The sequence below is a fragment of the Erythrolamprus reginae genome, chromosome 1, assembly GCF_031021105.1.
Source record: "Erythrolamprus reginae isolate rEryReg1 chromosome 1, rEryReg1.hap1, whole genome shotgun sequence".
In the NCBI taxonomy this organism is placed as follows: domain Eukaryota; kingdom Metazoa; phylum Chordata; class Lepidosauria; order Squamata; family Dipsadidae; genus Erythrolamprus; species Erythrolamprus reginae.
Window position 1 is genome coordinate 426160364 of NC_091950.1, and position 27373 is coordinate 426187736.

Below are 27373 nucleotides of genomic sequence, written 5' to 3' on the forward strand. Positions count from 1 at the left end.
CCTTGAGCTCAATCAGTTGGGGCAGGTGGCCGATGGGTTCTCTGGCCTCCCACTGGGCCCGCCAGGCCTCCAGGGAAGATCTCAGCCCCCCCAGGAGAGAGCAAAAGCCACCCCCCCTCCATGACAAATGCCTGGGGGGGGGCAGGGGAGCTATCAGCTCAGCAGCAAAGGTGTCTCTGTAACTGCAAAGGTTCCGGGGCAGAAGAGGCCTGGCTGCTCTGGTCTCAGGAGACGAAGCCTTGCGCTGGTCGGCAAAGAACCATCTCTACCGACCCTCTCGGGGGCAGGAGGCCTCCCCCCCATCCCTCTCTTCCGCACACAGGGAGAATAGAGGGGGGCCAGGACTGGGCAGGCTGCAAAGGGAAGCTCCCCCCTCCAGCCAGTTTGGAGGCCTCCCTCCCAGGTGCAACAGGTAACAAAGGTGGTGTGGGGGCTCGTGTGCCACTTCTTGCTTGCCCAGCCTGTGGCAATGGGAACTGGCACTCTGGCACGTCGGGACCGAGCAGGAAGCCCCTTGGCTGGACTCCTTGGGGTCATTTGCCCTTGGCCAGGCGCTGAGAGGGGGGTCGCACAGGGAGAAGCCCCATCCCTTGGCTCCATCCTGGCAGCACCTCGGCTCGACGGGTGCCCACCCCTCCCTGTGGTCCCCCCCACCTGGGGCTCCATCTGCCGCTGCCGCAAAGGGGCTCCAGACCAGGAGTGCAGCGCTCAGAGAAGCCAAGGGCTCTGCAGGGAAGCTGCCCCCCCCACTGGCCCCCAGGACTCCAAGCGCCCTCCCCATGGTGCAGGTCCAAGCTCAGCCCCATGGCCCTCCTCTTGGGCTGGCTCTGATCTGGTTGCCAAGGGGCCCTGGGGGGGGGGGCAGATGCAGGGCTGGGCAGCCTATAGTGGACAGGGCAGGGCCCCCCGATGCCACGGCAGCCGCTTCAATCCAGCAGGGCCAGTCTGGCGCGGGGGCAGGGAGTTCACGGGGGCCCCAGAGCCAGACAAGAGCTGCAGGAGAGGTGGGAGCCCTGAGGCTCCCAAAGGCCAAAGTCTTCTGGCTCTCCCCACTGCCCCACAGGCTGCCCCACAGGCCTGGATGTCTTGGGGGACAGAGTCTGACCCTATGGGAATGGTCAAGAGGAGGGGTCACTTTAAGACATGTGGACTTCAACTCCCAGAGTTCCTTGGGCAGCCATGCTGCTCAGGAGGGGCCACCCAGCCCACCCACCTGGGCCCTCAGGGCACATCTGCAGCCAAGGTCTTGGTTGGGCCCGATCCACCTGCGAGCCGAGCCTCCTTCAGAGAGACCACCATCAAGGGGATGAAAAGCCTGTTCGGCATTGCCCATGGAGGGGGCTGCGGGGTCTCCTCTTCCTCCTCCCGGGGCTGAAAGCTGGTGGGGCAGAGACTGAGGACCGGAGGGGGATGAGCAGCAGGAAGCTGTGGCCTCTTGCCCACTGAGTCCTTTGGTGCCCTGCTGGGGCCTCCCCCTTTACCCTGGTTCCACGTACCAGCCCCAACCTCTGGAGAACCTGGGACCCTTTCCGAGGGAGGGGGTGGGGGCTGCTCTGCTGTGGCAGGAAGAACCGGGCAAGACCTGCCCTGCAAGGGTGGCCTCAGCCCCACTGCAGGAAAGCCCCTCCCTCCACCCCAGCTGAGGCCCCGACTGCTGAGCACATCTGGAGGGAAGCAGGGGGGGGGAAGCAGCGGAGAAGGAAACGAGGCTTGTGCAGAGGAGCGGACCCCCCCTTCCCCTCCCTCTCCTGCTGAATACAAACAGGTTGGTCCGTTTGGGGGAGGGGGGGTGCTACTCTCTCAGCAAACTTCGGCCAGGCCAATCAGGCAACAGCCACAAGAGGCCAGACCCTGGTGGACCCCCAGAAATGGGCTGCCCCTGCCTGCCCCTTCCCGGTCCAGTCTGCAGCTCTGGGTTTCCTCACAAGTTCTCATCTGTGGGTCCTACAGGTGGGAAAATACAGAAATGGGTAGCAACACTGCCCTCTTGTGGATAAAGGAAGTTTACACACCCTCCCTCCCAGGATTCTTTGCCTTTTGCTTCAAGATTCACAAGGGCACAAACCCAGCCAGGGGCCCGAGCCTGCACACAGACAGGTCAGGAGCTGCACTCCAGGAATTATCTGGCCTGCGCACAGCTTTGGAGTATCTGTGCTGCTAATCCCCCTCCCTCTCTTCAACCCCGGGGGGGGGGGGGCCCACAGCCTGCCTGGTAGACCCCCAAAATCAAGAGGTCTAAAAATGCAACAGCTTCTCCCACGTTGCCTCCTTCCCCCAGGAGTGGCGTGTGGAACTGCACTTTATTTAAAAGCTTTTCTCCTGGGAAAGACAAGCCCAGAATCACAGGCAGCATCTCTGGCAATAATCTCCCTTGGATTTTGCAAAGAAGCGAGACTGTGAGAGGACGCTTTGCTTTGCTTGGAGATACTGAGGGGGACTCACCAAAGGGAGCAGGTGCCATGAGTCAAGAATCCCATTATCCCCCTTCAACTTCTATTAAAATAAAGCGTAAGATCCTTGTCAATCAATCAATCTGAATAGAGCCGGGAGGGAGGGTGCAGGTCTTCCTCACAACTTCCAGGGATGGAGCCCTTTGGAGGCAACTTCAGCGGCTCCGACGGTCTCGTAGCCCAGAAAGTCCCTCCCCGGTAGCAGCGCAGCGTCCAGGCAGGGGCCGTGGGAGAGCGCTGGCGGGAGAGTCCGGGTCGGCGCCTTGTGGGTCTCCGGTGCCGGGCTCGCCGCTTCTTCCCGCCGCAGCCTCCTGACTGGCGGGCGGCCCTTTGCCCGAGCCCCGCAGGGAAGTCGCCGAGGGCCCCGGGGGAGGCGGGTCGAGCTCGTCGTCGTGGTCGTCGTCGTGGCCCTGGAGGCGGCGCATGAAGGCGAGGTAGGCGGCCCGCTGCTCGGCGCCGGCGGGGACGCAGTGTCCGCCCGGGTGGGCCAGCAGGACGGGGCGGGCGAAGCGCTCGGCCAGCGCCCGGCTCTCTGCCGCGGGGATGACGCGGTCGTCGCGCCCGAAGACGTGCAGGCTGGGCACCCGCAGCGCCCCCGGCCCCGCCCCGGCCGCCGCGCCCACGGGGAAGCCGCCCACCAGCAGCGCCAGGCGGAGGCCCCGGAAGCGCCCGTCGCCGCCCTCGCGCAGCGCGCACACCAGCCCGGCCAGCGCCGCCCCCTGGCTGAAGCCCAGCAGCCCGTCCACCGGGGCCCAGCCCGCCACCGCCTCGGCCACCGCCGCCACCGCCTCCTCGGCCGCCGCCCCGCACTCGGGCTCCTGCCCCGGGCGCCACCACCCGCGCGGCCCCGCCCCGCCCTCCTCCTCCGCGGCCCCCCCCTTCTCGGCAGGCAGGTGGTGCGGGGCGTCCAGGTAGAGGAGGCGGGCGCGGCCTCGCAGGGCCTTACGCAGGGCGCCGGTCCGGGCGCGGAACCGCTCGGCGTTCTGCCCGTAGCCGTGGAGACAGAGCAGCCGCAGCTCCCCTCCGCGCGGCGGCGCCCCCGCCGCCATCCCCTTCCGGATCGCACGGCGGAAGTCCCGCGGCGACCTTCCGCCCGGCGGATCGGCCAATCGGAAGGCGGCAGGGAGCGTCTCCCTGGCAACCGCGCAAGAAGACGCGCGGCCAATCAGAGCCTCTCCTCTGGAGGGACGTGCGCAGTATTGCAGCCCTGCCCCGTTTCCCGATAGGCGAGGCGACTGGGGGTGGTTTCATTTATTTAGTCAAAACAATTGTAGGGGGGCAATTTGTACAAATAAAACATTAGATAAGTCATGATAAAAAGGAACAAACGAAGACAATTGGGCAGGGACGGTAGGCACCGGGGTGCGTTATGCCCGCCCGTTGCAGGCCTCTCGGAAGGGGGAAGTCCCTCCTGTTGCCCCCCTCCCGCTTTTCCTCCCGGGCAGGGCCAGGCCAGGCCGGCTCTCCTATGACGTGTGGACTCCAACTCCCAGAATTCCTCAGCCAATCCTGCCAGCTCGGGAGTTCTGGGAGTTGAAGTCCATACGTTTCCTGGAGGAAAGGGGCGCCGGGCCCAGTGGAGGGCCAGTCCCCTCCCTCCCCAGAGCCTGGCTATGCAAGCCCGGCCGGCGCCTCCCTCTGCCGACGAAGGGACGCGCGACTCGCCCTTTTATCCGCTCCGAGAGGAAAGAGACCCCCGGTCGCCCTTCTGGGGAAGCCGCCTTAACGCAGCCGAGAGGGAGCCCTTCTTCAGCGCTTGGAGGAGGCAATGCAAGCAAGGCCCCGCGGAAGGGGCCCCGGTTCTCTACCTGCCACTAATGGCCGTGACTTCGTTGCTTGCATCCTTACAATTAATACGGACTGGTTGCTAACGTGATTGATTGCTTCTTTGTCCCTCAGGACTCTGGACAAACGCATCTTTTCCTTTTATGTCCCCTGGGAGCATCGGCACCAAAGACAAATCCCTGGCGAGTGCAATCAGCAAAGAACTCGATTCTCCGCCCAGCAGGTCTGCTGCCCTTGCCCTGTACTGAGTGGGTTGGAGCTGCCTTTGTTGTGGTGCCTCCGTTGGTGCCTGGGCTTTGCCGGACTGGTCCCTGCAGTTTCCTTGGCAAGCTTCTTGCCAACACTGACTCGCCATTGCCTCCTTCCAGGGCTGAGAGAAAGTGGCTGGCCCAAGCAAGGTCACCCAGAGGGCTCCAGGCTGCGCATTGACCTTAGGGCTGCCTGGAGAGGGGCTCCTTAGCTCTAGCCCCTCAGTCCCGAAATGGGAGCTGGGTTAAGCCGGGCATGTGGAGATCAAAGTGGGCTGGACTCTTTTGTGGCCTTCCCACCACCCCAACCCCCTCCCCAATCTAGCGAAAGGGGAACTGTGTGTTTGGGCAAAAGAGGCAGAGGGACGGGATAACATGGATGGATGGAAGGACTTACTGCACTGCGAGATACCATCTGATTGGGGCCTCCTTTCTCCTCACCCCTCAGACACACCTGCCCTCTTCCGGCTTACTGCTTGTGGCCTCCCTCGCCACACAACTTCAGCTGCCTGTGCTTATTCAATGGTGTCATTGGCAGAAATATCCAGTTTCAGTCTCTCTGGCAAATCCCTAGTTTTCTCCAGGGATTACTCCAGCCAAGGCACTTCCGAATGTCCACCTGCTGACCCCCAAACGTCGATGGTTACAGGAAGGAGGGAAAAGCGGGCCCCCCAAAGAGCTGGCAGTGGAAGGCAGCCCCCTCCTATCTGGAGTTTGCAAACAGGGCTTTCTCCCACCAGAGTGGGGGGGCTGGGGTGGTGCCTGTGCCCCAGAGCTTGGCCCCTACTGCTGCTGCGGCCCCTCCAGAGGCTGCCTGGGGCCAGTCTGAGTTCCCGACTCCGCTCCGAGGTTGGACGGCGCCTCCTCCACCTCCTGCTGGCAGCGGCAGCTCTTCGGGGCTTCTTCCCCCGGGGGGAGCACGGGTTTGGGCAGGTTCACCTGGAAAGCAGGAAAACGCAAGGTGAGGGTGGGTTGATGCCGTCATTGCCACCACGCCCTGGCATCACCCGTCGGGTCAGTCTGGGCCAGAGGCTTTGCAGCCTCTCTGCGCATGGGACCAGAGGGGCTCAGGCAAACGAGCTGCCACCAGTGCCAAGGGGCATGGGGGCACAACATGGAGCGCACCAGGGAAAGCCCCCCGCACCACATCCCCACTGGCCAAACCAACAGCCCCAGACTGCGTGCGGCAGTGTCTCCCTCCTTTGCTTCCCTTTCGGGCAGAACGGCTGTGGCCGTAACCCAGATCAAAGCAAGGCCTTCTCTGCTGGGTGGGCCAGCCAGGGAAGGAGCCCCCTCCCCAGGGCTGCCTTGAGCAAGGCCCTTGGGTGGTGGGCCAGCCAGGGAAGGAGCCCCCTCCCCAGGGCAGCCTTGAGCAAGGCCCTTGGGTGGTGGGCCAGCCAGGGAAGGAGCCCCCTCCCCAGGGCAGCCTTGAGCAAGGCCCTTGGGTGGTGGGCCAGCCAGGGAAGGAGCCCCCTCCCCAGGGCAGCCTTGAGCAAGGCCCTTGGGTGGTGGGCCAGCCAGGGAAGGAGCCCCCTCCCCAGGGCTGCCTTGAGCAAGGCCCTTGGGTGGTGGGCCAGCCAGGGAAGGAGCCCCCTCCCCAGGGCTGCCTTGAGCAAGGCCCTTGGGTGGTGGGCCAGCCAGGGAAGGAGCCCCCTCCCCAGGGCAGCCTTGAGCAAGGCCCTTGGGTGGTGGGCCAGCCAGGGAAGGAGCCCCCTCCCCAGGGCAGCCTTGAGCAAGGCCCTTGGGTGGTGGGCCAGCCATGGAAGGAGCCCCCTCCCCAGGGCAGCCTTGAGCAAGGCCCTTGGGTGGTGGGCCAGCCAGGGAAGGAGCCCCCTCCCCAGGGCTGCCTTGAGCAAGGCCCTTGGGTGGTGGGCCAGCCAGGGAAGGAGCCCCCTCCCCAGGGCTGCCTTGAGCAAGGCCCTTGGGTGGTGGGCCAGCCAGGGAAGGAGCCCCCTCCCCAGGGCAGCCTTGAGCAAGGCCCTTGGGTGGTGGGCCAGCCAGGGAAGGAGCCCCCTCCCCAGGGCAGCCTTGAGCAAGGCCCTTGGGTGGCGGGAGTGGTGGTGGCAGAGATAAACTGAGCAAATGATCTCGGGCAGATCCTGAATCGGGAGAAAAATCTCGTGTGGCGAGAACTCAACGGCTGAAGCCTCCCCTGCCCAAAGAGCAGCTGTGCCAGGGCCAGGCCCAGCTGCCCGTCGGTGGCATTAACAGAGGCCGTGTTGCTCAGGCTCCTCCTAGACACGATCTGGTTCTCCTGCAAGAGGCTCTAGAAGTGCCCAGCGGCAGCCGGGGAGAAGCGGCCCAGGCCGGCCTTGCCACACAGCCCTCCTGTAGGGGGCCTGCAGGGCCAGCAGGTGCAAGAGGCTTAGCAGCCCCCCCTCCCTCCCACCCCAGGGCTACAGTCCTCTGGCAGGCAAAGCTGAGCGGTCAGCAACACCCTGGGTGGGAACAGGCCGAGTCTGCCCATCTTTCCCCAGCTCCCTGCTGGCAAAATGGAGGGGCGGGGGGACAGGGGCGGGCGGTCAGCCTTGGCAAATTTCTCTCTTTTTGCTTCTGTGATTTTGGTTTTTGGACTGGATCCCATTAATTCTCCTTTACCTGCTTAAAGATAACAAGGCCACACAGGTGAAGGGAGCCCTGTCTTCACCAGGAATCCCATGGAAATTCTTTCACTCGGTTAAAAGTAAGTGTTTCACTGCCTTATTTCTCCTTAGCCCCCACTCGTCTTCTTTGCAAAGCTAGTTTTCAATACACTGTCAAAACAACACAGTCGGCAGCAACATCCCAAACCTTGTGTGCTTTTGCGTGAATATAAATATATTTATATTTCAGTGGACCATTCAGAAACCCCCAAATTCCCCTGATACCTGGGGAATTCTGGGAGTTGAAGTCCACAGGTCTTAAGGCTTGCAAGGTTAGATATCCCCTGGCTAAATTCTGGACCAACCTCAGCAAATTCCGCGGCCTGCAGCACCCAGAAGTAGCCGGTGGAATGCAGGGAATGATATTAGAAGCTGAAGGTGATTACAACCCACAGAAAACCCGGCCTGGTGAGACTCCGGATTGTGGTGCACACCAGGCGTGGCAGGAGACGGTTCTGCCTCCTCTTTGAGCTACACCCACCGAAGGGCCAGCAGGGCCCCCAGCAGGGCGCGTGGAGAGAGCCCTTCCCCTGCAGGGGCCCTCTGGAGCCGGGTGTCCGAACGGGGCCGTGCAAGGCCTGCCAGGGAGGGGGGCGGGCTGGTTCAGGTAATTTGAATGGCAGGACGTGGGCTAGAAGAGGAGGCGGCTGTGGACCTGAGCAGCCCCCCAGGCACAAGGGCTGGGTCTCTACCGCAGTGCTTCTCAATTCCAGCAACTTTTTAAGACGTGTGGACTTCAATTCCCAGGATTCCTCAGGCCACGTGGCAGCTCAGGCCACGTGACTTAGAGCTGCTGGGGTTGGGACTCGTGGCTTTAGTGAGTCAGGGAGGCATCGCAGTTAATGAGGACTAGACTCAGCAGTCCGTCTGCGTTTAAAAGGCAAAGGCTGCTCTTTCGAAGACCACAAAGCCCACATTTTGGACAGATCACAGAAAAGGAAGTGCAAGATCTATTCCACAGACAGAAGCCTGGAAAAGCACCAGGCCCAGACATGATAACTCCTCCTTGCTTAAAAGTCTGTGCTGACCAACTGGCCCACATCTTCACCCAAATCTTCAATAAATCACTGGAGTTGTGCTATGTCCCTTCCTGCTTCAAACGCTCGACTATCATCCCAGTGCCGAAGAAGCCCTCCGTCAAGGAACCGAAGGACTACGGACCAGTTGCTCTAACATCTGTAGTTATGAAAACCTTTGAAAGGCTAGTGGTGTCCCTCTTGAAAACCATCACAGATCCACTGTTAGACCCCCTGCAATTTGCATACCAAGCAAATAGATCGACAGATGATGCTGTTAATGTGGCTCTGCGCTACATCCTTCAACATCTTGAATCTCCAATGACCTACGCTAGGGTCCTCTTTGTGGACTTCAGTTCAGCATTCCATACCATCATTCCAGATGCTCTTCTAACTCAACCAGATCAGCTTGGGTACCTGAACACACCTGTAAGTGGATCACAGGCTTCCTAACAGACAGGAAGCAGCAGGGAAAACGGGCAAAATCGCACCAGGTACCTGCACAACTAGCGCACACACTCACCGCTTTCTATGCCAACGATGGCTTCTCTAATCACCCATCTAGTAAACTACTGAAATTTGCAGATTACACAACAGTGATCAGACTCATTTGAGATAATGGTGAAACAGCAGAGACGGGAGAGGTTGCACAGCTGACCTTGTGGGGTGACCAGAACAATCTGGAGCTGAACTCACTCAAAACCATAGAAACTGTGGTGGACTTTGGGAGAAGCCCTTCCACCCTTCCACCTCTCACAATACTAGACAACACAGTATCAGCAGTAGGTTCTGTCATATCTCAAGACCTAAAACGGTCACCTAACATCAAAAACATCATCAAAAAAGCACCACAAAGAATGTTCTTTCTGCGCCAACTCAGGAAACTCAAACTGCCCCAGTTCTGCAGAGGAATCACTGAGTCTGTCATCTGCACCTCTGTCACTGTCTGGTTCGGTTCTGCAACCCAACAGGACCGACACAGACTCCAGAGGAGAATCAGAACTGCAGAAAAAACAACAGCTGCCCACCTGCCTTCCCTTGAGGACCTGTAGACTGCATGGGTCAAAAAGGGCAGGGAAAATATTGACTGACCCCTCGCATCCTGGACACAAACTCTTTCAACTCCCACCCTCAAAATGTCGCTACAGAGCCCTGCACACCAAGACAACTAGACACAGGGACAGTTTTTCCCCGAACGCCATCACTCTACTAAACAAATAATTCCCCCAACACTGTCAAACTATTCCCTAAGTCTGCACTACTATTACTAGTAGTATTTTCCTCATCCTTCCTATCACCCACCTCCTCCCACTCAGGACTGTCGGACTGTCACCTGTTGCTCGTATCCTAAGATTTTTATTAATATTGATTGTTTCTTCATTGCTTATTTGCCCCTGTGACAATCCTTAAGTGATTCTTGACAAATGTCTATTTTCTTTTATGGACACTGAGAGCATCCGACCTTCTATCCACCTACGGGGCGGGGGGCGCTTCTGGGCCCCCCAGGTCGGAGGAGAGAGTGACAGGCAAGCAGACGGAGGGAGGGGCCACACCAAGAGGGCCGAGGACCTAGGAGCCAAACCTTCCAAGGAAAAGATCTCACCATCGGCAGAAGCGATTTGGACTGGGGGGGTCCTGACCCGGAAGAGGATTCATCTTGCCCCAGAGAGCAGGACCAGAGCGGCAAGGGAGGAGGCCCAGCTGAGGTTGGCCCATGGAACAGCCTGCCACAAAAGGGGGCCCTTCTCCTGCCTCACTGAGCAGGGAGGTTCAATTCCAGGGTGGGCCCAGGGCGCTTACCTCTTTGGTGCTGGCCCCCCTCTGGGGCCAGTGGCTGGGGTGCTTCACCGTCCAGGGTCCCAGAGACTGACCGGCGTAGAAGTCCATGGGGTAGACCTCCTGCCATTTGATCTGCTGCAGAGCCACCGCAGCCTTTTGGGGGGGGGGGGGGGGGGAGAGGAGGGGTCCTGGCATCAGCCTCCCCCACCTGGGGGCCAGAAGAGGCTGGGGGTCTGTCCCCCCTCCCCCACATAAATTGCATCTGGCCACGAGTGTCCAGCCCTCTCCTCCCTCCCTCCACCACCACACCCGGCCTTTACCTCATAAGGGGTCAGCAGCGGCTTTCCAAAGGCCTCCCCCCAGTCAATGGAGAGGCGGGGGCACGCCACCTGCACCCAGCTGCGTGGGGAAAGAAAATGGGGAGGGGGTGGGACGCACAGGCCCCAGGTCAGGAGGGCCAGGAGGGGTCCAAGAGGGACTGGGTGGCATCAGGGAAACACACCGGAAGCCACAGGGGTCTCGCTGTATTTAACACAACACCCCCCCCCCAAAAAAAGCCTGGGATTCTCCTCCCCCTCCCCCCAGTGCAGCCAGAAGGCAAAAGAGGTGGGGGGGGGGTTTCCACAGACCCTGGTGCTGGGGGAGGGTCTTCCGGGACTCACGTCTCGACATCTGGGAAGAGCTGCAGCTTGCTGGGGAAGATCTCCGAGAGGAGGAGCCGGATGAAGGAGCGTCCAGCTGCCTCCAGGCTGGACTCCAGGTGCTGCCAAGAAGGGGAGGGGGAGGGGGCTTACTCTGGGGACCCTCCTCCGTGGTCGGAGAGCTTCCCAGTGTGTGTCGGGGGGGGGGTGTCCACTCGCCAGCTGATGGGTGAACATTTCACACAGGGGAGGGATTCCCCCGCCCATCCCCCATGGAGCCAGCCAGGGTCCCCTCAAAGCCCGGTGTCCTCCCAGCCCCCCTCCTCCCCCTGGCACAGGCAGCAGCCGAGCGGAGGGCCTGTTTCCTCCGGGCACTGCACAGCCGGCTCCACTGGTTGCTGGGCTGCAAGGTGTGGCCCGAGGACTGACCTGCAGGATGGCCGGAGAGCCCTGCTGCCCCAGGGTGCCCAGGACGAGGCCCCACTTGCGGGCACTGGCCGCTTGGCGGATGGCTGCCTTCCGCGACTGCTGCATGCGCTGGTGGGCATAGAACTCCCGGGAGAAGGTCTTGCTGTATGGGTCATACCTGGGGGGGGAGGGGGGCAGGAGGAGGGGGGAAGCCTTAGTGGGCAGCAGATGAGCCCTCCGGGGCCATCAGACCCCCCCTAGGCCCCCAACTGACCAGCAGAGTCAACGGGGAAACCAGATTCGTTAATATCTGGACACCTGCCGTAATCCACTCAACACCTGTGGCACAAACGGTTGTCGTGCTGGGCAACAGAGGTTTTGGGCTGAATGGCGCTTGTTCCCTGGGCCGAGGGAACCGAACGGGAGGGTCACCCCTAAGGTCATCATGGCTGACCCAAGTTCACTCAGGGCAGGCATCTGCCAGAAGGCATCGTCTGCTCTTGGGTGACCGACCCTGGGAGGGAGCTGCCGGGGGGGAGAAGCTAGGGGGCCCTCCAGGTGCAGGCTCTGCAGCCCAAAGGTTCTGGCCTGTTCCGCTTCTGTTTCAGTCCCTGCATTTGCATTCACAATGTCATGAAAAGAGGGGTGAGGGGGGTGAGATGAGAGCTGGGTGCCAAGATCTCAGGGGCTGCCCCAAAGAAGAGGGTGGGGGTCCACCTATTCTCCAAAGCCCCCGAAGGCTGGACAAGAGGGAGCTGCCCAAAAACAGAAACAATCAGGAACAGAAGAGAAATTTCCTGACAGCAAGGACAATTAACCAGTGGAACAACTTGCCACCAGAAGCTCTGAATGCTCCAACACTGGACATTTTTAAGAAGCGATTGGACAACTATTTGTCTGAAATGGTGTAGGGTCTCCTGCTTGAGCAGAGGGGTTGGACTGGAAGACCTCCGGGGTCCCCTCCAACTCTGTTATATGCCATTCCGCTCCATCCGTCTCCCAGGGATCTCAGCCCCCCCCCCCCCCCCAAGCTAGTGTAGGGTGCATCCTGCTCCTTGGATCCTCCCCAGCGCCCTTCACTGAACTGGTCCCTCTCTGAGCCCGGCCTGGACAGAGGACACACTGGCCCAACCAAGGCCGGCCACCGCTCCGTGTCCAGGTCCTTCAAGCCCCTCCGTGGCGCCTTCCCTGAAGCCCCAGGCCCCCCCTCCCGGGTGGTCTCTGGCTCCCCCAGACCAGGAGCAGCAAAGCCGGACCCTGCTTAGCCTGGGCGAGCAGGGTTGTCCACGCTAGGTCACTTTAAGACTTGTGGGCAACGGCCAGAATTCCCCAGTCACAATGTCCAGCACTGACCACCTGAACTGAGACTTCAGCTCCTGGTTACGCCCAATTCTCAGGTCTTCAACTGGCTGACACTGAACCTATTTTGGGGAGGGGGGGGGAACACGGCCAGCCACCGACTGCAGAGGCTGGGAATGCGGGACAGAGTGGACATAACACCTGCCTTTAGTCCTAAGGGCTGGAGGGCGGCATTTTGACCATCGGGGAAAGAGCCCAAATTAAGAGCCTCTGCCAGTTAAATTCTGCTGGACAGGAAACTATTTTTGCGCCAATGCAGTTTAAAACCGCATTATTATTTCTTTGCAGTTACATTATACTGGTAACCCACATTCAGCGTGTAATTAACTATTTCAAAAATAATACAATGCCTCTCTCTCTCCTTCCCTCTCTCTCTCTCCCTGTGTTTTGCGTCATCCTGGAGCCTGTTGACCAGTTCTTCCTTTCTTTCCCCCCGACCGTCACTGCAAAAGGTGCTGAGGAAGCCGGACCCATCGAGCGCCTCTGGCTAGGACCGTCCCTCCGTACAAAGGCAGCCCGGCCTCACCTGAGCTCAACTCAAGGCACTGGTGACGAGTGTAACTCTGGCCCTGGACTCAGGCTGCTGCTGCTCAATGCCAAGTCGGTGGTAAATAAAGCTCTCCTCATCTGGGATTTGATCCTGGATGAGGAGGCCGACCTGGCATGTGTGACCAGAACCTGGCTGGGCCCAGAGGGAGGAGTTCCTCTCTCTGAAATTTGCCCAGCCGGGTGGGTTTCGTATATGGCATCAGCCCCGACTCCAGGGAAGGGGGGGGGAGTGGCGGCTATTATAGCCAGGGAGAGCCTTTGCCTTCTCTGGGTCCCGTCGACTAAACAATGTTGGCTGGCGGGACCCAGGGGAAGAGCCTTCTCTGTGGCGGCCCTGACCCTCTGTAACCAGCTCCCCCCCCCCGGAGATTAGAATTGCCCCCACCCTCCTTGCCTTTCGTAAACTTCTTAAAACCCACCTCTGCCGTCAGGCATGGGGGGACTGAGACATCTCCCCTGGCCTATGTAGTTTTATGTATGGAATGTTTGTGTGTATGTTTTTATATAAGGGTTTTTTAAAGGTTTTTAATGTAAAATTGTTATTTTAGACGTAATATTAGATTTGCCATTATATACTGTTTTATCACTGCTGTGAGCCGCCCCGAGTCTGTGGAGAAGGGCGGCATACAAATCTAATAAATAATAATAATAATAATAATAATAATAATAATAATAATAATTCAGAATAGAGTCGGAAGGGGCCACGGTGCTCGAGGGGGAGACCCTCCACCATCTCAGACAAGGGGCTGTCCAGTCTCTCCTTAAAAAACCAATCCAGGGATGGAGCATCTGAAACCTCTGGTGGCAAGCTGTTCCACTGACTAATTCTCATCAGGAAGTTTCTCTTTAGTTCTAAGATGCTTCTCTCCATCCGTGGCCTCTTGCCCCGCCCTCCTCTCCGTGGCAGCCCCCCCGATACCGGAAGGGTGCTAGTTTTCTTGCAAGGGCCGGGGGTGGCGCAGTGGGCAGGTGGGTCCACCAAGCGCGGCCAGCCCCCCCTCCCCCCCGGCCTGGGGTGGCTGCATGGCCGAGGGCCCCCCGTGTTTGCTTCCCATACAGTTTATCCCTTAACGTAGATCTATTCAGCTTTATTCAGAGTCCAAGGCCGTGTATCTGTCCCCCCCCCCAAGGAAGAAGCCGGGGCAGGAAGGGCTCCTATGGGGGGGGCAGCAGCCGTCTGCTCAGGGAGGGGCCGGGCTGCCCTTTGCTTCCACCTTCACCCCACTGAAGAGCCCTGGGTCACCTGGCCTCCCCCCCCCCACAGCTGGCCTCGGGTGCCCCTTGCTCGCAGCCACCACCCCCCGCACCCCAGAGCCCCCCCCCTCTCCCGGCCAGCAGGTACCTGTAGGCTGCGACCTCGGGGTTGGCGATCATGATGGACTCCAGGTGGAAGCGCCCGTCTCCCAGGTAGCTGCAAGGAAAAGGGGGGAGGGGTCAACAATACTTGGGGGAGGGGCTACGAACTGTCTGTCATGGTTAGTAGAATTTGAGACCAAGGTATAAGGAACATATTAGAATTGCTTTATAATGTGTCAATAGATGTATCGTGCCCCCATTTGGGTGGAGGGGTGGGCACGTGGTTTGGGGGTGGGCACACCGTTCTGTGTTGTGGGGGCGTTTAAGAATTATATTGTTGATATGAAAATCAATTAAAAAAAATTATTTCTTAAAAGAACCTACCGGATGAGGTGGAAACAGTCCTTACATTCAAAGTTACCACGGCCCTGAAAAAATTCTTCCTCCCACTGATGGCCATCGTGGCACCCCAGGGCCCCAGGGCCCCAGTCCAGCCGCTTGGTGGGGGCCTGACTCCTCTTTTCGACGCTTGTGGTGTCCGATGGGGGCCAGGAGCTCCCCCTTGGCAACGTCGGTGGGCAAGGCTGAGGTGCCCATCTCAGGGACGGCTGGGGTTCACTCCGCCCGCGTGGCGAGAAAGGCCGTGAAAGGGGGCCAACCTCCCCCCCCGTACAAACGGGGGTCTGGGGCTGCAGGACCCCCTGTGGATAAGTAGGCGCCCTTCCCTCCTGGGCCCCGTGGCTGCAATCACGGCTGCAATCACGTGGCCACGTGGCCCTCTCTGCACAAGACTGGCTCCCACACACACACACACTAAGGGAGGGAGATCAGCAGCGCCCCCTAGAGCCAGGCATGGCCGGGCAGGGGGATCCCTTTTCTTCAAATGGATCCCAAAATCTCCTTGGGCAGCCAGCCTTCCTCCCCCTCCCAGGCTCCGTGGCCCTGGCCCCTGAAGCCCCCTCCTCAAGCCTGCTACGAGCCCCCCTCCCCAGGGCCCTCTGTACCTGCTTAGCCTGTCCGAGACCCCCCAAGTGCCCCCCCACCGGACCCTGCTGAGCCCCCACTCGACACGCAGGGCACAAGGTCCCCCGTTTCCTAGACCAGGATCTGGCGAAGCTTTTGATCCGCTGGATTTCCCAGATCTCCAATGCACTCAGAAACCCCCCTCCCTTTGGGGGGTGGGCAGGAGCACAGCGAGCCCTCAATGGGGGGGCTCCCTTAGCCTGGCCAATGGGGAGGGGCACTGAGCCAGCGGGCGGATTGAATGTTTTAAAAAGGCCACACCACAAACTGGACGCAGCAGCAACTCCTGATCCACTTATTTCTACAAGAGGGGATGAGACCCCCTGCTGCTGGGGAGGCTGATTCAGAGGGGGGAGAGTGGGGGGGAGAGATGGGTGTCCAACACTGGCCCCTTTAAGACTTGTGGACTTCAAGGCCCAGAGTTCCTCAGCTCTGCTGTGCTGGCTGGTCTGAAAGTGGCCAACACTGGGCAGCCCTGCTCTATGTCAGTCTCCTGGTTTTTGAAGCCAAGGTGAGCTTCCCAACCACGCCCCTCTCTGGGGGAGGGCCGGAGGGGGGGCAGCACGGAGACCCTGGCCACCTCCACCTCCTTGTGAACATATATATGAAGCTCCTCCCTCCTCCTCCTCTTGCCCAGAGAACAGCCACCCTGTGAGGTGGGCTGGCCTGAGAGAGACAGGGAGGGAGGGAGGCCCCCATCCATGTGCCAACTGACCGCGTGAAGAGGCAGCTAAAACGTTCATTTCAGCCAAAGCCCGGCTGCAGCTGCCCTCCATCCAGCCAACTCTGGCCAGCTCCCAATCACAGATGAAAAGACATATAAAAACATATTAAAGCTATAAAAATAAGCCGATTAAAACATGAAGTCATAAAAGCCAACAAAAACATGGCGCAGAAGCAAACTTCCAACGTGCGATTGTCCAGCCTTGCCCAGGCCGTCTCCCCTGGGACCGAGGCTGGCCGGGAGGAGGCCGGGGGGGGCAGGGCATTGCCAGAGGGGCTCCCCATTGCTCTCCCCCCTCAGCACTGCTCTGCCCCTCCTCCGGCCCTCCTGCGTCCAGGGCACATTGTGCCTGTGGGTCCTGGCCCATGTCCTGCCCTTAAGGGGGAAGGGCCGGCTGTGGCATCCAGACCGCCCCTCCCTCTTCTGGCCGGAGAGCACAGCTCGGACCCCAACGGAGGGAAGAACCCACCACCCCAGAATAACAGAGTGGGAGGGGGCCCTGGAGGTCTTCTAGTCCAGCCCCCTGCCCAAGGACAGAGCACTGACCGCTGGACAGGGAGGACAATTCATCAGTGGAACAACTTGCCTCCTGAAGTTGTGTTGTGTTTTTAAGAAGAGACTGGATAACCATCTGTCGGTCACTCATTGCTTGTATCCCTAAGATTTGTATTTATATATATATTTAGTTTGTTATGTTTTAACTTTAGCCAACTGTAAAACTTCTTTTTCTGTTTTGTATTTATTTTTATTGTACTTATATCGTTGTTGCAAGGCGCCCTGAATCCTTTGGCACTGGGCAGCATAGAAGTTCAATACATAAATTAATTAATGTTGTTTCCTGGTCGCTTATTTGATCCTTTTGAGAATCCTTAAGTGTTGGCCCTCACGACGGACGTATCTGTTCTTTTATGTCCACTGAGAGCATCTGCCCCAAAGACACAAGCCCCTCGGGTGTCCAGCCACCCTTGGCCAAGAAAGAGATTCTGTTCCAGTGCTATTCTATTCTGAAACTCAGGGGGTTGGACTAGAAGACCTCCAAGGTCCCTTCCAACTCTCTTATTCTAGTCCCTTCTATGCTGGTGGCAAGCTGTTCCCCTGGCTACTTGTCCCCCCTGTCAGGACATGTCTCCTTAATGCCAGGTTGCGTTTCGTCCTGTCTCAAGCGATCTGCCCTTCGCAATCTCTCTAACTTTGGCTGGCCAGCCCAGCCCCCCTGGACCCCCCCCAAATGCCACGGTGCGCCCTGGGGTGTCCAAGCCCGGCCCCAGAGCAGGGACGCCCCACGGAGCTTTCCACGAAACCCCTCCCTTGCTTCCCTGGAGGGCTCCACCCTCACCAGCCGGGCCTGGGCTCTGGGCCCTGGGGTTCTGGCCCCGGGAAGGGGCAGCGGAGCGACTGACCCTCGGCCCCACTCGGCCCTGCTCACAGCTATGGCTCACAAGGACGCACAGCCAGAGCTTCACAAACTCACAATCAGCAGCCGAGCCCCTGGAGAGTCTCCTAGCCAGGCCAGGGGAGGGGAGGGGTCCCCCCAGGAGCCTCTGACCGACTGGTGGGCAGTGCTGGCTGAGGAATTCTGGGAGTTGGAGTCCACCAGTCGCAAGTCTCCAAGGGGGCAGACCCCCAGCGACACCCCCCCCCAAGCTGGAATGCAGGTAAACATTTAGTGCGCCCACTCTGGTGGGGCTGCCACTCGCACTGGAGGGGGGAGGGGGCTGCCACCTGACAATATCGGGGGGGGGGGATGCTAATAAGGAGGGCAATTATCTTTCCCGTTGGCCGTTTCCCCAGTTGTGTGGCAGAATCCTTGATTCAAGCACCGGAGATCAAAAGGGACAAATTAGAAGAAAGTGAGGACTAGGTTCATGCCGTGACCTACTAAGTAGCCGCCCCGAGTCTACGGAGAGGGGCGGCATACAAATCTAAGTAATAAATAAATAAAATAAAGTTTGATGGGGGCACTTAAAGATCCTTTGCTCATGGATGCAAACGGGGGGGGGGGGGGGCTTTGAAAGAAAGGAAACGTTTTCCCCCCAACAAAGGCCCACCCCTCCCTGCCTTCTCTCCAAGGAAAGACATCCCTCCGCCCCCCACGGCCTTTTGGCGCCAAGGGGGCAGCTAGAAGGGGGGGAGCCGGGGGGGTCTCCCCTGTTGCAAGACCCCCGGGGGCTACTCACACGATGGCGTCCGTCTCCTGGCCCAGCCGGGGAGACGTGCAGCCCAGGAGCTCCCCCGGGGAGAGGGGCTTGCACTGGGGGGTCCAGACATGGTAGTCGGGCTGGAGTTCCCGGGAGGCAGCCTGCGGACAGAGGAGGGGGTGGAGTGGAGTGGCCCCAGGGGCCCTTCTGCAGGGACCCAGCAGTGCCCGCTCTCACCTAGCCCGTGGCCAGAGGAAGGAATTGAATGCTGCCAGGCTCCAGGGGGGGGGGGGGTGTTGTCGCTGGCTGCTCCTTCCTGAATCCTAGGCAGTGAGGGGGGGCTCTTATCAGCCTCCGCAAGGCTCCCCACTGGCCACCAAGGACCCAGAAGGCCCGATGACCCCCACCCCACCTGTCCTTCTCCAAAGAGCCAAAGGAGTGCCCGCAGGAGAGGTGGGGAGGCTCCCCTGCCCTTCACAGGGGCCCTGGGGTCAGTGGACGCTGCCAGAAGGGCCCCAGCCATGCACCAGAGCCCCCGCCCCCCAGGGCTCCAGAGCTCTCGCGAACCTCCCACCCACCACCAATGGGAGGCTGCCCGTGCCCAGAGGGAGCAAAAATGGGGCCAGGGGACCTCCTGACCTCCCTGGGCTCGCAGGGAAGAGGGGGCCCTCCCCCTTAAAGTGAGGGGAGGGGGCATAATAATAATAATAATAATAATAATAATAATAATAATAATAATAACAACAACAACAATAATAGACTCAGGGGGGGCTAAAGAGCTGCTCCTTTCCTTCCTCCCCCCCCCAATGGGAGAACTGGGTCCTGCTTGCAAGAAGTGAAGGGGGGGAGGCCCAATCCCGGCACACAAATGCCCCCCACCCACTCACGCCCCCCCCTCAACTCCTCAGACTGGCGGGCTCTGTTCCACCCACCTGCAGCGCAGACACAAACTGGACGGTGCTGACCAGCGCCAACTTGGCCCCAGCCGGGAAGTTGAAGCGGAGGGTCTGGAGGAGGTGGGCCGTGTCGATCTTGATGTCCACAAAGACGTAGAGCATCTTCAGGCCCCGGGCGGAGTCGATGGGAACTGTGGGGGGGCAGAGGACACCCAGGATGGGCAGCAGTCGGGGGGGGCGTGGAGGAGGGGGTCATTCGGAGCGACAATCAAGTTCTGGTTCTGTTCTACTTTCTCTTCCGGGACAGAGCACAGGTAGGACTGACCTTGGGCCCACAACTGGACCGTAGCCCCACCCCACGGCCTTCCCTGCAGGGCTGGGGTGAGGGGATCCCTGCAGGGGATCCAGTGAGCAGCACACCTCTTCCACCGGGATCCACTTTCCCTTCTGACTTGGCCAGAGAGCCGCCCACGGGGGTCGCAGGACCCTGGGAGGCTGCCACGGTCAGGAACGTGAGTCCGTTGCCAGGCGCCCGGATTCTGACCACGTGACCGAGGGGAGGCTGCCACGCCCACAAGTCCCTCTTTTCAGTGAACCTTGCTAGCTTTGAACGCTCACCAAACTAACTATGGTCAGTCAAAGTCCACCTGCGTGTCAGGGTTGGAAGGGACCCCGGAGATCTTCTACTCCAGCCCCTGGTCAAGCAGCTTCTGGTGGCAGGCTGTTCCACTGGTTGTCACTTCTTGCCCTGCCTTCTGGTGCTTTGGGAAATTTATTTATTTATTTATTTATTTATTATTTGGATTTGTATGCCACCCCTCTCCGAAGACTCGGGGCGGCTCACAACAGTGAAAACAAATCATAATAATCCAATTAATTAAAATATTTAAAGATTTAAAAAACCCCATATGCTAACAGACACACACACAGGCATACCATGTATAAATTAAACGTACCCAGGGAGAGATGTTTAATTTCCCCATGCCTGACGGCAAAGGTGGGTTTTGAGGAGTTTACGGAAGGCAGGAAGAGTAGGGGCAGTTCTGATCTCCGGGGGGAGTTGGTTCCAGAGAGCTGGTGCCGTCACAGAGAAGGCTCTTCCCCTGGGGCCCGCCAACCGACATTGTTTAGTTGACGGGACCCGGAGAAGGCCAACTCTGTGGGACCTAATCGGTCGCTGGGATTCGTGCGGCAGAAGGCGGTCTCGGAGATATTCTGGTCCGATGCCATGAAGGGCTTTATAAGTCATAACCAACACTTTGAATTGTGACCGGAAATTGATCGGCAACCAATGCAGACTGCGGAGTGATGGTGAAACATGGGCATACCTAGGTAAGCCCATGACTGCTCTCACAGCTGCATTCTGCACGATCTGAAGTTTCCGAACACTTTTCAAAGGTAGCCCCATGTAGAGAGCGTTACAGTAGTCGAACCTCGAGGTGATGAGGGCATGAGTGACTGTGAGCAATGAGTCCCGGTCCAGATAGGGCCGCAACTGGTGCACCAGGCAAACCTGGGCAAACGCCCCCCTCACCACAGCTGAGAGATGGTTTTCTAATGTGAGCTGTGGACCGAGGAGGACGCCCAAGTTGCGGACCCTCTCTGAGGGGGTCAGTAATTCCCCCCCCCCAGGGTAATGGACAGACAGATGGAATTGTCCTTGGGAGGCAAAACCCACAGCCACTCCGTCTTATCCGGGTTGAGCTTGAGTCTGTTGACACCCATCCAGGCCCCAACAGCCTCCAGGCTCCGGCACATCACTTCCACCGCTTCGTTGACTGGGCATGGGGTGGAGATGTAAAGCTGGGTATCATCAGCGTACTGATGATACCTCACCCCATGTCCTTGGATGATCTCACCCAGCGGTTTCATGTAGATATTAAATAGCAGGGGGGAGAGGACCGACCCCTGAGGCACCCCACAAGGGAGAGACCTCGGAGCTGACCTCTGACCCCCCACTAACACCGACTGCGACCGGCCAGAGAGGTAGGAGGAGAACCACTGAAGAACAGTGCCTCCCATTCCCAACCCCTCCAGCCGGTGCAGAAGGATACCATGGTCGATGGTATCGAAAGCCGCTGAGAGGTCGAGGAGCACCAGGACAGAGGATAAACCCCTGTCCCGGGCCCGCCAGAGATCATCCATCAACGCGACCAAAGCGGTTTCCGTGCTGTAACCGGGCCTGAAACCCGACTGCTGGGGACCTAGATAATCGGCTTCTTCCAAGGACCGCTGGAGCTGGAGTGCCACCACCTTCTCGACAACCTTCCCCATAAAGGGAAGGTTGGAGACTGGACGATAGTTGTTAAGTACGGTTGGGTCCAGGGAAGGCTTCTTGAGGAGGGGGCGCACGAGCGCTTCTTTATAGAGTGTTGGAAAAACTCCCCTCCCCAAGGAAGCGTTGGTAATCTCCTGGGCCCAGCTCCGTGACATCTCCCTGCTGGCCGAGACCAACCAGGAGGGACACGGATCCAGTAGACAGGTGGCGGAACTCACAGCTCCAATGGCCTTGTCCACTTCATCAGGTGTCACCAGATCAAACTCTTCCCAGACAGGTGGACAAGTACGTGCCCCAGTCACCTCGACTGACTCGTTGTCAGTCGACTCTGTTTTACAATTGGAGTCGAGGTTGGCCCGGATCTGAGCGACTTTATCAGCGAAAAACGTGTTAAACTCCTCGGCACTACTCTGCAAGGGCTCCCCAACTCCCCCCTGATTAAGAAGGGAGCGGGTCACCCTAAACAGAGCGGCCGGGCGGGATTCCGTTGATGCAATCAAGGTGGCATGATACGCGCATCTTGCCGCCTTGAGCGCCACTTTGTAAGTCATAATATGAGCTCTTACAAGTGTTCGATCAGATTCAGACCTGCTCTTCCTCCATAGGTGGACCCCCCCCTTCTTCTCCTCTGTGGCAGCCCCCACCTCACCCCAAATCCTTCTTCTAATAAGGCCGGGCAAACGCAGCCAATCTCCGTACAGTTGAGTCTCCCAGCCCCCCCTCCCCCCCCCGGTCATCCCCGAGGGTCTTCCCTGCCTGTGCCAGCTGCGCGCCTGGCTGCTCCTTCGATGCCCCCCAACACCCAGGGTTCAAGGCCGGGGGGATCCCAGCCCATCCCGCCTGCTCACCCTGAGGGGCCCTCCAAAGGTCAGAAGGCTGAGAGGTGATGGAATTTGGGTGCAGTTCAATCCTCAGACTGCAGGGGGCAGTTCCAAGAGAGAGAAAGTGGGCAGAGGATTGGCAGCTCCTAGTATCTGAGTGGTGGAGTCCATCCTTCTTCCCGCCATCCGAAGGGCCGAGGAGGGGGGCGGCCAAATCCCCACGTTCCCTCCCGAGTGAGTCACTGGGTGGATTGCAGAGAGGCTGCCCCCCTCCCCCCTCTCTCTCCCCCCTTTGCCCGGAATGGCTGGCGAGATGGATGGGGGGGCAGGGAGGGAGGGGGGCTGCTGCCCCCTTGAGTGAGTCCCAGCCCTGCAGCAGCCACCCTCTCGGGCTGGGCTGGGGGGAAACGGGGCAGGAAAGCCAAGGGAAGCCCCCCCTCCTGCCCCCCCCCATGGTCCCAGCCCTGGTGCCAACCGCTCCCATCGGCTGCTGAGACGTGGCTGGTCCCGCCAGGGCCCCCACAGGCTGGAGGCCACAAACCTCCGTTGCTGACCCCTGTGGCTAACCGGGAATTCCGCAACCGGCACCCTCCCCCCTTGGCCTGGTTACGGAGTGGACGTGGCCGCCAAGGGAGCCGCCTCCTCCACCGGCTGCTTGTTGAAGGGTCGCAAGAGGGGGTCAGCTGACCTGGCAACCGTCATGAGTGCCCGTCACTTGCCCAGCGGGAAGAACGGCCCCGTCTCCTCTTTCAGGGCCGTCATTACTCCGCAGCCCCCTCGCCCACCCTCTGGCGGAGCCTCCTCTGAGACCCCAACCCAGAAATAGACGGAGGGCCCAGGGGCAAGTCCCAGCGGCCCTGGCAAAAGGGACTCCTGGCCAGTGACCCCCAGGCGCAGTGTTGAACTGGCCACGGACCCCAATCCGCAGCCTCCCCAGAGACCGCCCAGCCAGGAAGCCCCCTGGGGAAGCTGGAGCGGCTCAAGGCCCCCCGTGTGGAGGCGCTCTGAGGGGGGGACGGGGGGGGCTCCCTCTCCAGATGCAACTCGGAATCTCAAATAAATTTAAAGAATGTTAAAATCAGGTGCGGCTCCCTCAGCCCGCGCCTCACTTAGTGACCACGGAGGTCCCAGTGGCGGCCCCACCCCTGCTACTGCTGCCGGGGGGTGGGACTGAGAGGCGGCAGGGACACGCAGCCCCCCCACAGACAGCGGGTGGGGCGAAGGAGGGTCTGGAGGGGAGCCCCCCTGGAGAAAAGCCCCCCTGCCTCCCCCCCCCACTTTCAGGGGGCTGACCCAGATACAGAGGGTCTCCCGCACTGCCAGCTGGGTTGCCGGCATAACACAGGCGGGGGGGGAGGAGATAAGGGGGGGCGGGCGGAGAGGTGTAGAGTTTTCTGCATCCCTGAGTATGAAGGTCAACCTCCCCCCCCTAAGACTCCCTGATGCCAGCCCCCCCCGCCAATGGCAGGAGACCCCCCCTGGGTTCCGTTCAGCCCCTCCCCAATCATCTTGGTGGGGGCTGTTTCCACAAGCAGGCTGGATGGAAATGGGGGGGGCAGGAGGCCCTCCCTGCAACCTCCCTGCAGTGCTGGGAGGGGGTTGAGTGGCAGCTGCCTGGCCTATCAGGCAGGGAGGGGGCTTTCCTCAAGGAGGGGACTCCACCTGCAGCCCCCCCCCCACCAGCAGTCACTCGGCTGGAGGATGAAGTGGTAGCATCACACACGCACGCACACACACGCACGCAGGGGGCGGCTTCTGCGCCAGAGAGCAAAGGGTAAACAGAGCAAAGGGAGGGGGCAGCCCCTTGACCCCCTCCCCAATTCAGGTCTCCCCACCCCCCACTCTACGAAGGGGGGGGACAACCGGGGGAGGAGCTGATCATGCAGCCCAGCCCCCCCTTGCTTGCCCCCCCCTCCGCCCAATTCTCTGTGATTTTGAGCCAATTCCATCCTGGGTGGACTTCAAAGTTAGCAGCATCTGGGACAGCAGCAGTTTCCATGGCAACCGAATCTGGAGTACTGCTCCGCCTAGGGAGCCGCCTGGATGCTGCTCCCGCCCCCCCCCCGCCCCCCCCTCCCCTCACCCCCCCTCCCCAGCCAGCCAGAAAAGCGCCAGACATGCGAAGGCTCCGGGAGGGAGGAAGCGGCCCTGCGAGGCGGGACAGGGCAGCCCCCCCCATCGCTTGGGCCGGAGCCGGGCAAGGCAGCGGGCAGGGGGGCAGTTCTGGCGCCCTGAAGAGAGGAGCCCCTTGGGAGGGGTCTGAAGCCTCCCTGCCCCCCAACACCCATTTTGGCCCCCGTCTCTCCGCAGGGAGCCCAGAGGAGCCAGGCTGTGCTCCAAAGCCCATGAGGCTGGGACGGGGAGCATGGGTGGAGAGGAGCCACCCAGAACAATTAATCAGTGGAACAGCCTGCCACCAGAAGTTGTGCATGCCCCAAGACTGGATACACTGGACGTTTGTAAGAAAGGGTTTGCCCCCTAAGCAGGGGGTCGGACTAGAAGACCTCCAGGGTCCCTTCCAACTCTGTGGTTGTGGTTGTGGTTGTCTTCATCAAGGGGAGGGCCGTCCTGAGAGGCAGCACACTGTCCTTGCCGGGGGGGGGTCCAGGGGTCAGGGCTGCTGCCCCCCTCTCTGCCCCCCCTCCCCCCGAGAAGCCACGGAGCTCAGCCCGCGTGGGCTACATACGTACTGAGGCAACTGTGGCCGTAGTGGACGAGGAAGTCGGCTCCCAGGGCGCGAGCGGTGAAGTCGTCCACGCAGCAGGCCCCATAGGTCACGTCGCCCATCACCACGGCTTCCGCCCCGGTGAACCTGCAGGGGGAGGGGCAGGAGGCAGGTCCCGTCCGGCTCCCGCGGTGGCTGCAGAGGCCCTGGACTGGCCCCCAAGGCCGGTGGGGGGAGGGGGAAAGCCGGGTGGGGGGAGGAAGAGGACGGGGGGGATCCTTGATGCTCTCTAAGCACGGCTGCCTGGGGAATTCTGGGAGCTGAAGCCTGCAGGGGCTAAAGGTCAGTGGGCACCCCCCCACCCCCGATTCAAGGGAAGGGCAGCTCCTGAGCCAGGGACCTAATCCAGCCCACTCCAGGTTAAAGAAGCCCCCCAAGGCCCCCCAGGGAGGAGGGAGACTCCCCCAGCCCCTGAAGGGACCCAGAGAGCAGGGGGGGAGGCCGGGCACCCCCCCTCTCCCCCTCCCGGGCCCAGGACCTCCCCTGGCCACCCACTCGGCTGCAGAGGGTCCCGGGGGAAGGGAAGGATGGCACCACTCAAGCGGCAGGACTCAAGCCAGGGGGCCCCATCCGGTCAGACGCCTTGCCCTGCCCCCTGCAGATGGGGGGGGCACCCCAAAATACGGGCAGAGGCCGGCCAGGCCAGAGCCCGGAGCAGGGCCTGCTGGGGACACCAAGGGGGGGGGGTTGGACTAGAAGACCCCCGAGGCCCCTCCTGGCCCTAGACGGGAGGGTGGGATTCAAATCAAACCTTTATTGTCAATGGCATGAGCCTCCCTTGGGGCAGCCCCACACAGCCCCACAGCCAGAGACGGAAAGCCCAGGATACGGCCCAGGAACTCCAAGAAACCCCCAGCCCCAAATAAGGAGGAACTGGCCCATCTCCCCACCCGCATCCACCCATCCCGCATTGCATGGCATTAGGCAGGGGACGCCGGCCCTGCGAGGCTGTCCTGGGAGGCCCGGTGGTGGGGCTGCGGCCAGGGGTCAGGTGGGCCACCAATGCCAGCAGCTTCGGCTCCCGTGTCTTCTCCCGCCTGATGGCCGGAGGGGAAAGAGGGGCCGGCCAGGGTCCCTGCAAGGTTCAGCCCCTGCTTACGCCCCCCCTCCCACCCCTGCCCCCCTCTCGAAAAGCCCAGGAGGCAGTGAAGGGGGAGTGGAGCAGAGCGGACAGCCCTGGGGAGAAGGACTGGACGAAGCCGGGAGGGAGGGGAGGCCAGGCCGGCCAGGGAAGCCAAACTCCCCAGCCAGCGGAGGAGTCGAGGGAGGGAGAGTGCCCACCGAGCCTCCACCAACAGCAGCAGTCAATGGGGGGGGGGGGGGGGCTGAAGGATTCTGGCCAAGCACAGGGGAGAGAATCCCAATTGGCCAGAAGCTGACCAGGGGGAGGAGCCAAACCCAAACCCTCCTCCGTTCTGCTGCCCTTCTAGAAGCTTCCTGGGACTCCTCCCCCACTGCTAAGCAATGGAAATTCTGATCCCTATCATGCCCCCACCTCCCAGAAGAGAGTCGGGGAGGGGACTTCAAAGGGCAGCAGTGGGGGAGGGGACCGGAGGCCATTTTGTGAGTGTGCCTGTGAAGGGCTTTCCCTAAACCCCCCAGGAGGGAGGAAGCCCCTTCTCAGCCTGCCCCCCTCCCACCCCACCACCCTTGGGGGGGGGACTGCAGTGGGCAGCCTGGGGGCAGAAGGAATAAAATTAACCCGTCCAGGCCTCCGTGGTCCAGATGCCCCAGGCAGGAGACCCGGAAAAGGGGGGGGAATGGAGGGGGGGCTGGTTCCTCAGTTGCTGCTGCGTGCTTCAGATAAAAGGATGAAGATCCCCAGCCCCCTTTGAAGTCCAGACATGAAAGAGGCCCCTCGCTGGGCAGGCGGCTGCCCAAAGCCCCCCCCTCTCTCCCCCCCCACGGGAGATCAGCACCGCCTCCCTCAAGCCCACAAGCACCGCCCCACACCCCCACACCCCCCACCGCTCACCTCTCAAGGATGTCGGCCAGGGTGCAAGCGAACATCAGCAGCCCCTCCGGCATCTGCAGCGCCACTGCAAGGAAGGGGGGGTCTCAGGGCGGCTCCCCCCACGGGTCACCCATAGGGGACCTCAGGCTCCTCCCCACCCACCGGGGGGTGACCCCAGGCGTTTAGTTTAGTTTAGTTTTAGATTTGTATGCCGCCCCTCTCCCAAGACTTGGGGCGTGCGGCCAGCACCCCCCCTCCCCCCCTGGAGCTGGCAGAAGCTGCCCCCCATCTGCAGGGGCCAGGAAGGGCCCCCTCCCACCTGAGAGCCTCGTCCTGGGGTGGGGGGGGGTGGCAGCTCAGGGACAGCCCAGCCCCCGCCCCCCCGGCCAAAGTCCTGGGGTCCAAGAGAAGCAGACCAGCGGGGGGGGGTCACCCGCTTCTGCTCCAGGCAAGAGAAGCTCGGCCAGCCCCGACTCCGGCTGCCCACTCCGGCCTCCACTCCCTTCTGGCCGGCCGAGAGACCAGCAAGAGGGCAAAAGGGCCGCCCTGCAGGCCACCCACAGCTGCTGGGGGTGCAGGGAGCCCCCTGGTGCCGCCCCCCCCTTAGAACCAGGCAGTGTCCTGAGCAGAGGAGCCCTCCT

The 27373-nt window shown here is 60.7% G+C and overlaps 2 protein-coding genes across 3 annotated transcripts in view; both read right to left on the bottom strand.

The window, feature by feature from the left end:
- Positions 1-2505: 2505 nt before the first annotated feature.
- OVCA2 (OVCA2 serine hydrolase domain containing) lies at positions 2506-3534 on the bottom strand. Its single transcript, XM_070735517.1, has one exon. The coding sequence runs from the start codon at positions 3497-3499 to the stop codon at positions 2606-2608; it is 894 nt and encodes a 297-aa protein (XP_070591618.1). The 5' UTR covers positions 3500-3534; the 3' UTR covers positions 2506-2605.
- Positions 3535-3686: 152 nt separating this feature from the next.
- The window catches only part of DPH1 (diphthamide biosynthesis 1), a 29725-nt gene continuing 6038 nt past the window's right edge, over positions 3687-27373 (bottom strand). For both annotated transcript variants that reach the window (XM_070735516.1, XM_070735515.1), the window contains exons 3-12: positions 26754-26817; positions 24744-24865; positions 18991-19145; positions 18098-18219; positions 14220-14288; positions 10991-11147; positions 10583-10683; positions 10241-10319; positions 9942-10073; positions 3687-5422 (exon numbers count right to left, since the gene is read on the bottom strand). In XM_070735516.1, the coding sequence (XP_070591617.1) occupies positions 5267-5422; positions 9942-10073; positions 10241-10319; positions 10583-10683; positions 10991-11147; positions 14220-14288; positions 18098-18219; positions 18991-19145; positions 24744-24865; positions 26754-26806 (1146 nt within the window). In that variant the 5' untranslated portion in view covers positions 26807-26817 and the 3' untranslated portion in view covers positions 3687-5266. The remainder of the gene's footprint in view (positions 5423-9941; positions 10074-10240; positions 10320-10582; positions 10684-10990; positions 11148-14219; positions 14289-18097; positions 18220-18990; positions 19146-24743; positions 24866-26753; positions 26818-27373) is intronic.